Source organism: Podarcis bocagei (assembly GCF_964188305.1).
Source record: "Podarcis bocagei genome assembly, chromosome: Z".
Classification (NCBI taxonomy): domain Eukaryota; kingdom Metazoa; phylum Chordata; class Lepidosauria; order Squamata; family Lacertidae; genus Podarcis; species Podarcis bocagei.
Window position 1 is genome coordinate 9,435,739 of NC_138140.1, and position 13,368 is coordinate 9,449,106.

Here is a 13,368-nt window from a genome sequence, read left to right on the forward strand (position 1 = left end):
TGGGTGATTCTATTTATCAAATGGAATAAAAGAAGTGTCATGGTCAGATTACTTTCTGAAGCTACTAGACTTCTATTGCAGGCTACACCTACAAGAAAGAAAAGTGGGAGGCTGCATAAGGAGCTTACCGATGATCTGAGAGTTAAGAAGGGCATGTATAAGAAATAGAAGAAAGGGGAAATCACAAAGGAGTAGACAACAGTTGCAGGGAAAAAGTCAGATTGGCTAAAGCTTGGAATGAGCTCAGGCTTGCAAGAGAGTTTAAAAATAATAAAAAAGGTTTCTTTGGCTATGTCCAAAGTAAGAGGAAAAACAAACAAGTGGTAGGTCCTCTGTGTGGAGAAGACAGAGAAATGCTATTGGTGACAGAGAGAAGGCGGAATTACTAAACACCTACTTTGCCTCTGTCTTCACCCAAAAGGAAAGTGATGCCCAGCCTGGAGATAACACAATAAATTATGTAAGGAGGGAGCTGAAGCCCAAGATAGGAAAAAAGGTAGTAAGGGAACACCTAGCTACTTTAAATGAATTCAAATCTCCAGAGCCTAATGAGCGGCATCCAAGGGTACTAAAGGAGCTCAGAGCCTTTATCTATGAACTGTGAGAATTCTTGGAGAATAGGTGAGGTCCCTACAGACTGGAAGTTGGCAAATGTTGTCCCCATCTTCAAAAGGGGAAGAAAGGAAGATCCAGGTGAGCTTAACATTGATACCAGGGAAGGTCTTAGAACAGATAATTCAACAGTCAGTCTGTGAGCATTTAGAAAAGCATGCTGTGATTACTAAGACCCAGCATGGGTTTCCTAAAAAATTAGTCATGCCAGACCAATCTCATTTCTTTTTTTGATGAAATTACAAACCTGATGGATCAAACAAATGGTGTGGGCATAGTATAGCTTGATTTCAGTAAGACTTTTGACAAAGTCCCCTATGATATTCTTGAGAGGAAGCTGGTACAATGTGGGTTGAATGAGGTAACTGTTAGGTGGATTTTTAGCTAGTTGACTCACCGAACCCAAAGAGCACTGAACCCAAAGAGTACTCATTAATAGTTCCTCATCATCCTGGGGAAAAGTGACAAGTGGGGTGCCGCAGGGTTCTGTCCTGGGCCCGTTGTTGTTTAACATCTTTATAAATGACTTGGATGAAGGAATTGAGGGAATGCTTATCAGATTTGCAGATGACACCAAACTGGGAGCAGAGCCATTTCCGAGCTTGGGAGGAGAGGGGGTTACCGGCTACCCCCTCCCACACATGCAGGGGATGGCCTTTTGCCCCCACGAGATCCAGGGAATCCCCGGGCGTGCCTTCAACCCGGTCCGCCAATCGGCGGGCTGGGGAGGCGTGGCCTAGCCTACTTAAGGCCAGGCACGCCCGGGAACCGCCCTCTTTCCCCTTTCCAGCTGAGCGGTTTTCCCATCCCACCCACCCTTAGGCTTAGCTAGCTATGACCTTGCTATGGACTCCGGTTGGTCGCCGCAAGGGTCCTGGTAGGAATTTTTCCAATTTGGCGTACTTTCAGCCTTTTGGTTTTTTCGCCTACCTCGTAGCAAACGTCACAACTTCCGCGGTATTGGCGGTTAGGCATTGGCAGGGGTTAATTGTTATGCAAATGAATGGGGGGGAGGAAGCGCCATCACCTTCCCCCAAGGAAAAGGGTAGTCCGGTAGAGGACTCCGGGGGGCGTTGCCTTGTCCGAAACCTAGGGAGGTAAGGGCCTCCGGCACGCTCCAAGCAGTGACACCCATGGGATCCTAGTTGGCGTACTTCAACAGGACTCCCACGGCTTGTGGATAACCCTTCCCGGTCTCCATGCCGGGTAGTTGATAGGAGCCAATGCCTAAGGCCAATACCTTTCAATTCTGTAATCAATAAAGTTGTGGCCTTTTTATGCCCATTAACCTTAAATAATGTGTCCAGTGTCTTCATTTCACATGGGGGAGGGGACTTGCCACACAATAGCTAATGCCACAGAAGACAGAATCAGAATTCAAATGACCTCAACAGATTGGAGAACTGGGCACAAGCTAACAGAATGAATTTCAATAGGGACAAATGCAGGGCTCTGCATTTAGGCAGGAAGAACCAGATGCAGAAATATAGGGTGGGGGACACCTGCTTACTAGCAGTATATGTGAAAAGGATCTAGGGGTCTTGATGGACCACAAGTTTAACATGAGTCAACAGGCTGATGCAGCAGCAAAAAAAGCCAGTGCTATTCTAGGCTGAATAATAATAAATAATAATAATAATAATAATAATAATAATAATAATAATAATAATAATAATAATTTATTATTTATACCCCGCCCATCTGGCTGGGTTTCCCCAGCCACTCTGGGCGGCTTCCAAAAGAATATTAAAATACTATGATACATCAACAGAATCAACAGAAGTATATTGTCCAGATCAAGGGAAGTAATAGTTGCACTCTATTCTGCCTTGGTCAAACCACACCTGGAACACTGTGTCCAGTTCTAGGCACCACAATTTAAGAAGGATGTTGACAAGCTGGAATGTGTGCAGAGGAGGGCAACCAAGATGATCAAGGATCTAGAAACTAAGTCTTATGAGGAATGTTTGAAGCAGCTGGGTGTGTTTAGCCTGGGAAAGAGGAGTCAGAGAGGAGAAATAATAGCCATTTTCAACTATCTTATGGGCTTTCACATGGAAGATGGAACAAGCTTTTTTCTCTTGCTCTGGAGGGTAGGACGCAAACCAATGCCTTCAAGTTGCAAGAAAGGCGATTCCAACTAAACATTCAGAAAAACTTTCTGTCAGTAAGAGCTGTTCAGCAGTGGAACAGACCCCCACGAGAGGTGGTGGACTCTCCTTCCTTGGAGGTTTTTTATCAGAGGTATGATGGCCATCTGTCATGGATGCCTTAGCTGAGATTCTTGCATTGCAGGAGTTGCACTAGATGACCCTTGGGTTCCTTCCAGCTCTAAGATTCTATGATTCTTTAAATGGTCCATGCTCACCACTTAATGGATCCAAATGACTTCCAGAGAATGGTAGTGGATGTATTATCCCTTTTGATGGCCTCTCAGCTGATATCCTGGTGGCCTGCTGGAGTGAGGAGTTAACCAGGGCTATTGACAATCTGACTATGAGATGGCAAGAGTGCCAGTGGCGAAAAACACACTCTGAATTGGACTGAACTTGACTTAGAGCTCAACACTGAGCCTACCAAGTGAAGATAGTGAAGGTGATAGTGCTGCCTCTATTGCATCCATGGAAAACAATTACAGGAGACTCTTTCAGGTGGTTTGTAGTCTAACAGAACCACCTTTGCCATTCTGGTCTGGTAGGGACTCCAAGATCTTCTGATTTTGCAGATAAAATTGCTCAAATTTGTGAAACGATAAACTCCATCATGGTAACAGGAATGGGTTGTGAGACTACCAGCAATATGTCTAGTCAAGTTGTATGGGATCAATTTCAACTTGTTACCTCCAAGGATGTGGACAAGCTGTTTGGACAAGTGAAACCACCTGTCTCATTGACCATTGTCCATCCTGGCTTATAAAAGCAAGCCAGGAAGGACTGGGCAATGAGCTGGGAAGGGGGATGCTTCCCTCTTTGAGAGAGTCTTCCCAGTCCCCCTTAAAGAAGTAGTTATAAAATTGCTTTGCAAAAAAAACATATTTGGACCTGGCCATCCTGGTCGATTATTGCCCAGTCTGATTAAGCAGGTGATTGCTGAACAACTCCAGTCATGTCTGGAGGATGCAGACCATTTGGACCCCTTCCAAATCAGGGTTCAGGTCCCACCATGGGACTCAAACTACCTTGGTCACACTGGTCAATGACCTTCGGTGGGCTAGGAACAGATGTGAAAGCTGTTTCCTGGTTCTGATAGATCTCTTAGTGGCTTTTGATACCATTGACCACAGTATCCTTCTGGACCATCTAGGAGGGTTGGAAGTTCAGGGCATGGTTATACATTGGTTTTGCTCCTTTCTCCTGGGCCATGGCCAGAAAGTGATGTTAGGAGATGAGTGTTTGGACCCCTGGGCACTCACTTGTGGGCTGACTCAGGACTTCATCGTCTCCCCCATGCTTTTTAACATGTATATGGAACTGCTGGGAGAGATCACCAGAGGGTTTGGGCTGAGTATCCACCAATATGCAGATGATACCCATCTCTACCTCTCATTTAAATTGGAACTAACGAAGGTAGTGAACATCCTGTGTGAGTTTTTGGAGGTGGTTGGAGGATGGATGGTGATCAATAGATTGATGTTGAATCCAGACAAGACAGAAGTATTGTTTCTTGGGGACAGGGCGTGGGCAGGTGTGGGGGACTCCCTGGTCCTGAATGGGGTAACTGTGCTCCTGAAGAACCAGGTGTGCAACCTTGGGGTCATTTGGACTCAGAGCTGTCCATGGAGGCACAGGTCAACTCTGTGTCCAGGGCAGCTATCTACCAGCTCCATTTGGTACGCCAGCAGAGACCCTACGTACCTGTCCACTGTCTCACCAGAGAGGTATATACTCTGGTTATCTCCTGCTTAGACTACTGCAAAGTACTCTATGTGGGGCTACCTTCGAAGGTGGCTCAGAAACTACAATTAACCCAAATGCAGTTGATAGACTGGTGACTTGGAGCAGCCACTGGGACCATGTAATACTGAGCACAATTCAAATGTTGCTGTTGACATTTAAAGCCCTAAACAGTTTTGACCCTGTACACCTGAAGGAGTGCCTCTGCCCACTTTGTTCAGCCTGGGCACTAAGATCCAGCTCCAAGGGCCTTCTGATAGTTCCCTCATTGCAGGAAGAAAGATTACAGGGAACATAACAGAGGGCCTTCTTGGTAGTCATGCCCGCCCTGTGGAATGCCCTCCCCTAAGATGTAAAACAAATAAACAACTATCTGACTTTTAGGACACATCTGAAGGCATCCCTGTATAGGGAAGCTTTTAAAGTGTGGTGTTCTGTTGTTTTTGTATATTCTGTTTGAAGCCACTCAGAGTGACTGGAGCAACCTAGTCAGATAGGCTGGGTACAATAATAAATTTCTGCTTGCTACTACCACCACCACCACATGTTTTACTAGTAGTAGTAGCAGTAGTAGGGACGCAGGTGGCGCTGTGGGTTAAACCACAGAGCCTAGGGCTTGCTGATCAGAAGGTTGGTGGTTCGAATCCCCGCGACGGGGTGAGCTCCTGTTGTTTGGTCCCATCTCCTGCCAACCTAGCAGTTTGAAAGCACGTCAAAGTGCAAGTAGATAAATAGGTACCACTCTGGCGGGAAGGTAAATGGCATTTCCGTGTGCTGCTCTGGCTCACCAGAAGCGGCTTAGTCATGCTGGTCACATGACCCGGAAGCTGTATGCCGGCTCCCTCGGCCAATAAAGCGAGATGAGCGCCGCAACCCCAGAGTCGGCCATGACTGGACCTAATGGTCAGGGGTCCCTTACCTATACTAGTAGTGGTAGTATTACTACCAGTAGTACTACCGGTATTCCCCCCCCCAAGAAAAATAGGTGCTTGTATGCACCACATCGCCACCACCGCATGTCCACCCACCCCGTGCTCACTTGCTCCCCCCTCCTATCTTTGCTGCTGCCTTTGCCGCTGCTTCCCATGACTGCAAGCACAGCCTCCCGGAAGTGCTTTGACACAACCTAAGTGCCTTTCAGAAGGTGCCTCCTAGTGGTGCTTTAGCAGGCTGTGCCTGCAGCCAAAGGAAGTAGTGGCAGCAGCAGAAGTGGAAAAGGTGCAAGCAGGTGAGTGGGCAAGCAGCATTGGCAAGATGGTGGCCAGGGGTGGGGTGAGGGAGGTGGCAGTACGGCGTACTGTTGAGTACCATCTCAAAAAAAGCACTGACTACTACTACTAGAATGAGTTAGCTGCCTGTTGGTGGCTTTAGCTTCACATACTATTGGCCTCCCTGCCTTCCACCCTACCAGCCTCAATGGGCACTGGCTGAAGATGGGAGTAAAAATACTTGAAAGGAGGGAAGGCTGGAAATCTACAGGTTTAAAGGTAAAAGCAACCTTCTTTCTGTAACTCTCCAAGAATGAGAAGACGTTATGACTGACAGATTATTTATTTCTCAATTGTTGATTAAGTTGCGCAGGTACCCATAAGTCTGGGGCTGAGCTGGAAGTTCACACATGGAAATTGTTGGACCACTGCTTTTCCCCTGAGATGATAGTGGTGGTGCGTCCCCTCTGGAAGAGGCCCTCCTTGGATCCAGAAGCCAGATGGGTGGGGTATAAATAAATTACTACTACTACTAAAAAAAAACAACTACTGACCAGTCTTTAATATACTCCTCCTGGGCAAAGTGAATGAGAGGGCCAGCTTACTTCAGGTATAAGCCTGGAGCAAGCACATCATCCAAATCCATTACAGTCTGATTTCAATGACCACTTTTTAGCACTGAAACAGCCACTGATTACTTTTATTGGGATAGTGATAGGAGGAGTGTGACTCTTATTGGTTCTACTTCAGCAGCTTTCAATACCACTGACCATGATTTCCTTCTGAAACAACTCAGGACATTAAGAGTTCTGGAGCACTGATTATGGGTGTGTCTGCTTCTTCCTGCAGCATCAATACCAGAGAGTAGTACCAGAAAGTAGGGGATTGCCAAAACTTCTGAACTTTGGGTTCCCCAGAACCTCCACAAAATGATGCTACATCAGGATACATTAGTGAACTTCAGATGATTCCAAACTTTTACTCAGCCAGTATGTGAAGGGACTTTATATGTGTGCAGGTTCCCCTGCCTTAGCCTGCAGGAATTTCATGTACATACATGTCCCCTGCAAAAGACTTCACAATGTCCCCTCTCCTGTTTCCCATTTGGGGTTTGCCCTATTAATGATTCAGTTTATCCCAAATTCCAGAAGGATGTCACTGCTGAAAACTAAAGCATGCATTCTAAAAACAACAATTAAGAAAGTCATAAAAGATTGATAAAAGCAACACCAACAAAATACAACTCCAACAAAAATAAAAGGGGAAGGAGCCCTAGAAGGCACACTGAGACCATATAAAAATAACACCGGATACACCAGCTGATTAAAATCTCTTGGTCCAGCCAATTCAGATTGCACTTCAACAATATATTTAAAAGGCTTAAAACCGCCATATTTATTTTTCCTCACACAGGGGCATTACATTTGGACACATGGCAACCCTTAAAAAGGGAGTTAACCATGCTAAATTGCAGACAGGTAGCTTTGGGGTTTTTGTGCTAACTGCCTTTAAAGTTTGCATATATATGGACTCTAACATCATACCTACCGAGCTGGAAATAATACTGCACAGAAAAAAAGCCTTGTCTTAACCAACAGCACCTGTTTCAAGTTGGTTTTCACTCCTATTAAAGAACACACAGCAGCTACTTAAAAGGCAATTAACACAGAGTGGGTAAACTAGCCTCGCTGGAACCTGGGCTTTGGAACTCTACAAATGGAACTCAACTCCCCCTAAGAATGCAGTAGGAAATTTACAGGAGGCATAATCACTCAGATATTAAGAGGCCCGCTGAATGTTCTTTGCAACCTCTTCAAGGACCGTGAGGCAAGAGACTCCATGGTTTTATCTCTCTCTTCTTCTTCTTCTTCTTCTTTTTTGCATGATAGGACAGTATTCTAGCCACACCAGCAGCACTGAGGGAGTACCTGCTCACTTGAATCCTCTAGCTCCTCCCACCCATATCTGATTCACACTTTTGAGTTTGCTGCTTGAAGAGCCAGTTCCCAGAATTCCTCTTCGCAGCTCTTTGAGGTGAATAGCTGTCTCCTAATGACCTCCTAATGACGTGAGTGGCACTGTGGGTTAAACCACAGAGCCTAGGGCTTGCAGATCAGAAGGTCAGACGGGGTGAGCTCCCATTGCTCTGTCCCTGCTCCTGCCAACCAAGCAGTTCGAAAGCACGTCAAAGTGCAAGTAGATAAATAGGTACCGCTCCGGCGGGAAGGTAAAAGGCGTTTCCGTGCGCTGCTCTGGTTCGCCAGAAGTGGCTTAGTCATGCTGGCCACATGACCTGGAAGATGTACGCCGGCTTCCTCGGCCTATAGAGCAATATGAGCGCTGTAACCCCAGAGTCATCCATGAGTGGACCTAATGGTTAGGGGTCCCTTTATCTTTACTACTAATGACCCTCAATGTAACAGTGTAGCTAGCTGCTCGAGTGCTTGGTGCAGGGGCATGTCCTGCATCTGGGAACAGGGTGAGCTGCCCATGGGGACGTGGTGAGCTTCTCCAACACTTGGAGCCTCTCCACTCCTCCCTCTCAGCTGTAGGGTGGCTGAGAGAGAGGCAGTAGGCAGACAAAAGTCCCACACTGCCGTTTCAGGCAGCGCGGAACCTCCAGGCACCTAAGCCACCACGTCACTCCTAAAAAGTTTCATGAGCCGGATATTATTATTTTTTTAAAACTCATTTTGTCACCCCCCCCCCAGTGATGACACCAGGGGCGGACCGCACCCCCTCAATACCCCTTCCTCTGCCACTGCCTCAACACCCTTAACAAACTACAGCTCCCAGGATCCTTTGGGGGAGGCTGTGACTGTTTAAAGTGACATCAAAGTACTTTAAATGCAGGGATTGTGCAACAATATGACAGTGTGATAAGCAGCTTCTATCTTTTGCTCTGCTGTTGTGGTTTTTAAATTTTTAACATCTGCTCCTGACTCATTTCCACTGCTTTAGCTGCTTTATCTTCTATTCCCCCCCCCCATTTTCTCAAGGCTGAACTTCAGTACTTTCTTTTGTCTGTCCTGAATGTTTGAACATTCACCTTCATTGGACGTTCACAAGTTCTAGTATACTATGAAAGAGGGAGAAAAAACATCTCCTTAAGAACACAAGCAAAGCTCATCTAGTTGAGCATCCTGTTTTTACAGTGGCCAACCAGATGCCTCTGGGAAGCCCAAAGCAGTACCTTTGATATTGAGGATTGATAACCTAATCTTCTATGAAATGCTGTTCCTTATCCATTTTTCTCCTCAATGTGCTTAATTTTATCCACCTGCATCATGTTCCCTTTTACTTGTCTTCTTTTCCTAAAGTAAGAAGACCCCAAATGTTCCAATGTTTCCTCATAAAGAAGTTGCTTCAACCCCTTAGTGTGAGAACATTGGAAGGGGCCTACTGGTTCAGATCAATGGCTGATGTAGTCCTATTTTCACGATAGCCATCCAGATGCCTGTGGCAAACCTACAGGCAGGATTCCAAGCACTCTCCCCTCCTGTGGATTTCAACAACTGGTTTTTAGAAGCATCACTGCTTCTGACCATGGAGACAGAATGTAGCCATCATGGCTAGAGCCCCATGGATCTCCCCCCAAGGCCCCTTCCAGAAACCTGGAGCTACCATAGGTCATCACTTGTTGAATGGCTTCCCTACAACTCAGCTCTGATCCCATCACCTGGTGGAAAAACCAAAGTAAGAAGTGCATTAGACGGAGGAAGTGGGGAGGCGAGGGAGCAAGACAAATAACTTGGAATCAAGACAGGCCACAACACAAGGCTCAAATGGGAAGAGGAAGACTAATGGAAGAGCACATCATATGCATGCAACCACATGAAGAAACGAAACAGAGAGAACAACACCACATGACGGAATTGCTCCAAAGCAACTCACAAGCATGGTGAGGTGATGCTGTCCACCTTTTCCTCCAGCAGATTTTCCACAATGAAGTGAATGACTTAAGCAAAGGGAAGGGAAGGGGGAGAGGTCTACTTGTATGTATATATTCATCATTCATCAAATCCATTTATGGAACATTGTATACAGAGAGCAACTCACGGTGAATTAACGCTGGAGACCGACGAGCTGCGTGATACAGTACCTCGTGTTTGCTTTACAAAACTGCACATGCAAGAAACAGAAGAACAAAAAGGTGAGAGGGAGGGAAAGGAAACAATTCCCAAGAGAATTTAGGAACATTAAAACAGCTGTATCAAGAGGGAGGCTTGAATAGGCTCCCCAGGTCCCCCATCAGGTTGCAAGCTGGAACGTGCATCTTAAGAAACAAAACAAAACAGAGCCCAGGCAAGCTCTGGGGGGAAGTGAGAGTTACAGAGACACCATCTCTGTGTTGAAAGGGGAGGGAGGAGAGAGAAACCAAACCAATGCAAAAAACATCAAATCAAAATAACAATGGAAGCCATACAAAGGTGGACCCAGAAGCCAACCAAGAGATATTTTTAAAAATAGTATAGATTGCACTTGTGGACATTTAAGGCTATTTCCAATAAACCACATCACCATCACAGGTGCAACTGAAGTATATACTCTAGGAATTGTCAAGCAGGGAGTGCCCACATAGTTCCCTCCATATGTTGATGGGCTACAATTCCCAACAGCCCTAGCTAGCATGGGCAATGAGGTTCTGGTTTGATAACACCTGGAGGGTGCCGTGTTGGCAGCCCCTGTCCTAGGCCACAGTTACTGCATGGGTGAAAATCAAGAGACACACTTCAGAAGGTGGGCTAGAAGTAGAGCCAGAGGACCTCCCCACGCTGTACTGAAAGGGGCAGGCACTTTGACACCCTCCAGATGTTGTTGCACTTAAAGGGCCATCAACCTTGACCATTAGCCCTGTTGGCTGGAGCTGATGGGAGTTGGGATTTCAGGAATAATTTTATTTTCATTTTTTGCTTACAGCTGGTGGTTTGGACTTTTGTGTTGTTGTTGGTGATGCTGCTGCTGTTGTAAATAAAAAAGTGATTAAAAATCTATATCCAAAGGAGGAGTTATTTTGATGCCTAATGGATAGACTGTGCACTGGCACAGATACCTCCCATGCCTCTGAGGTCTAGTCAGACTTTAACAGAGATCAAGCCTTTACCAGAGATCAAGATTTGTCTTTGGAACTCCTTGCCAATAGAAGCTTACCTGGTCACCCCTGCTTTTTTTCAGTTGTGTTCTGATACAGATCAAATACAGATGTCTGAACTGTATTGTCCAGAAGGCCTTTGGAACATGATTTCCCACCCTTCGCAACCAGTTTTGATTAACTTTTAAAAACCTGCATTTGTAGCTGCATTTGGTTTTCTTGTTACACCTTCTACGAAAGTGTGGTTAATAAATATTTAAGTTAATTATTATTATTTTAAAAAATAATAATAATAAGGGATTAAATGGCTGGAGAAGTTCTCTTGCTCATTTCATTCGTTACATTTGCTTATGGCTACCAGCTTAGATGCTTTTAAGATCAGGCAAATTAATGGAGGATGAGGTTGCCGGTGGATGCTGGTCACTATGTCTGTATACTACTTTTACATCACTAGAATATGGCTATGAATGGCTGAATAACAGGTACTGAGGATCACAAGTGAGGAAAGCGCTGTTGAACATAGACCCTGCTTGTGGGACTCCCATACCCTTCTGGCTAGCCGCTGTGAGCACAGGATGCTGGAACCAGCTGGACCAGTACTTGATCCAGCAGGGCTTTTGCTAGGTACCTTCAGGATCAGAATGCCAGTTGCTGAGGGAGGAAAGCAGGACTGAGCTATTGCCATAATGTCCTGCTTCTGAGTTCCCAAAAGCATTTGGTTGGAGACTGAGAAACAGGATACTGGACCACACAGGCTTTTGGTCAGATCCAGTAGGGCTTGTCTTAGGTTCTTCTGATCTCAGCTCATTTGCCAGTCCTGGCTCACTTACAAGTTTCTCCTTCACATCTTTGTCCTATTAAGAACCCTGAGGGGTGGGTTAGATTGAGTGGCGGTGACTGGTCCAAGGTCAACTAGCAAACTTCATGGATGAGTAGGGCCCTGCTCATGGGTCTACCTGAGTCCTAGGACCCACCTGCACAATACATTTAAAGCAGTGTCATGCCACTTTAAATAGCCATGACTTCTCCCAAAGAATCCTGGGAATTGTAGTATTTTATGGGTGCTGCAAGTTGTTAGGGGACCCCAATCCCTTCATGGAGCTACCATTTCCAGAATTCCCTGAGAAGAGGGATTGATTCTTAAAGCACTTTGAGTAGAACTTAATTGGTTACAATCCTATGAATTATACATATATTATATACACAAAACTACTTTTTTTTTCAAAACAAAACAGTATCATAGCCCAGTGACCCTTTCACCATATGCAGTGACAGTGACACCTGGATATATAAATAAATTACAATGCAACAACATGTGTGAATGAAATTTCAACATGTGCAATGTACAACTGCAGATACAGAATACACAACAACAGCTGTTGATCTGTATTCTTTCTCTGTAGTTGTACATTGTACTGCCACTGAAGAAGGCCAAGTAGTCAAAACATTTGGCTATACACAGTGACCTTGGAAAAATATCCATTTCATGCATTGGACATGTTATTTCATTTTAATAGATGAGGCAAAAGGGAGGCTGGAACAGTGCAAACACACCAGCAGCACTGCCAGCACCACCAGTATGTTTGCACTGCAGCACCTTCCCTACCACTTTGCCCTCTCCCTCCCAGTTAGCAACCATGACCCACCTGCTAGGAGGCTCTGCGCCCTTCCCAATTACTGGCAAACTTCAGCTCCATTTGTCTATTATATCTGAGTCAGGTGCTGCTGTGCAATTCCTGGATGCAGAGATGGCCTGGATAAGGGCCAGTCAGAAGAAGCTACCTGATTGTATCTACTTTTACAAACCTGCCTGGGTGCTAAACACCTCAGGTGAACACCTTCTCTCGGTCCCATCAACACCAAAAGCATGGCTGGTGGTGCATGAGAGAGAGTCTTTTTTGTGGCTTGGGGAAAAAGAGGGATATATATATACGCGGGTGGCGCTGTGGGTTAAACCACAGAGCCTAGGACTTGCTGATCAGAAGGTCGGGGTTCGAATCCCCGCCATGGGGTGAGCTCCTGTTGCTCGGTCCCTGCTCCTGCCAACCTAGTAGTTCGAAAGCATGTCAAAGTGCAAGTAGATAAATAGGTACCACTCTGGCGGGACGGTAAACGGCGTTTCCGTGCGCTGCTCTGGTTTGCCAGAAGCGGCTTATTCATGCTGGCCACATGACCCGGAAGCTGGACTCCGGCTCCCTCGGCCAATAAAGCGAGATGAGCGCCGCAACCCCAGAGTTGGTCACGACTGGACCTAATGGTCAGGGGTCCCTTTACCTTTACTTATACATTAAATAGACAGACTGGCAGATGATAGATAGATAGCTAGATGATAGATAGATAGATAGATAGATAGATAGATAGATAGATAGATGATAGATAGATAGATGATAGATAGATAGATGATAGATGATAGATGATAGATGATAGATGATAGATAGATAGATAGATAGATAGATGATAGATGATAGATGATAGATGATAGATGATAGATGATAGATGATAGATAGATAGATAGATGATAGATAGATAGATAGATAGATAGATAGATAGATAGATAGATAGA

At 45.5% G+C, this 13,368-nt stretch overlaps 2 protein-coding genes across 15 annotated transcripts in view; one reads left to right on the plus strand and one right to left on the minus strand.

The window, feature by feature from the left end:
• The window catches only part of SLC31A2 (solute carrier family 31 member 2), a 537,879-nt gene that overhangs the window by 375,327 nt on the left and 149,184 nt on the right, over nucleotides 1-13,368 (plus strand). The gene's annotated exons all lie outside the window — the stretch shown is intronic.
• Nucleotides 1-13,368, minus strand: part of CACNA1B (calcium voltage-gated channel subunit alpha1 B) — a 345,062-nt gene that overhangs the window by 93,400 nt on the left and 238,294 nt on the right. For 11 of the 14 annotated variants that reach the window (XM_081179581.1, XM_081179579.1, XM_081179591.1 and 8 more), the window contains one exon: nucleotides 9,773-9,835. The exons of the other annotated variants lie outside the window; for them this stretch is intronic. In XM_081179581.1, the coding sequence (XP_081035707.1) occupies nucleotides 9,773-9,835 (63 nt within the window). The remainder of the gene's footprint in view (nucleotides 1-9,772; nucleotides 9,836-13,368) is intronic. 14 annotated transcript variants of the gene reach the window in all.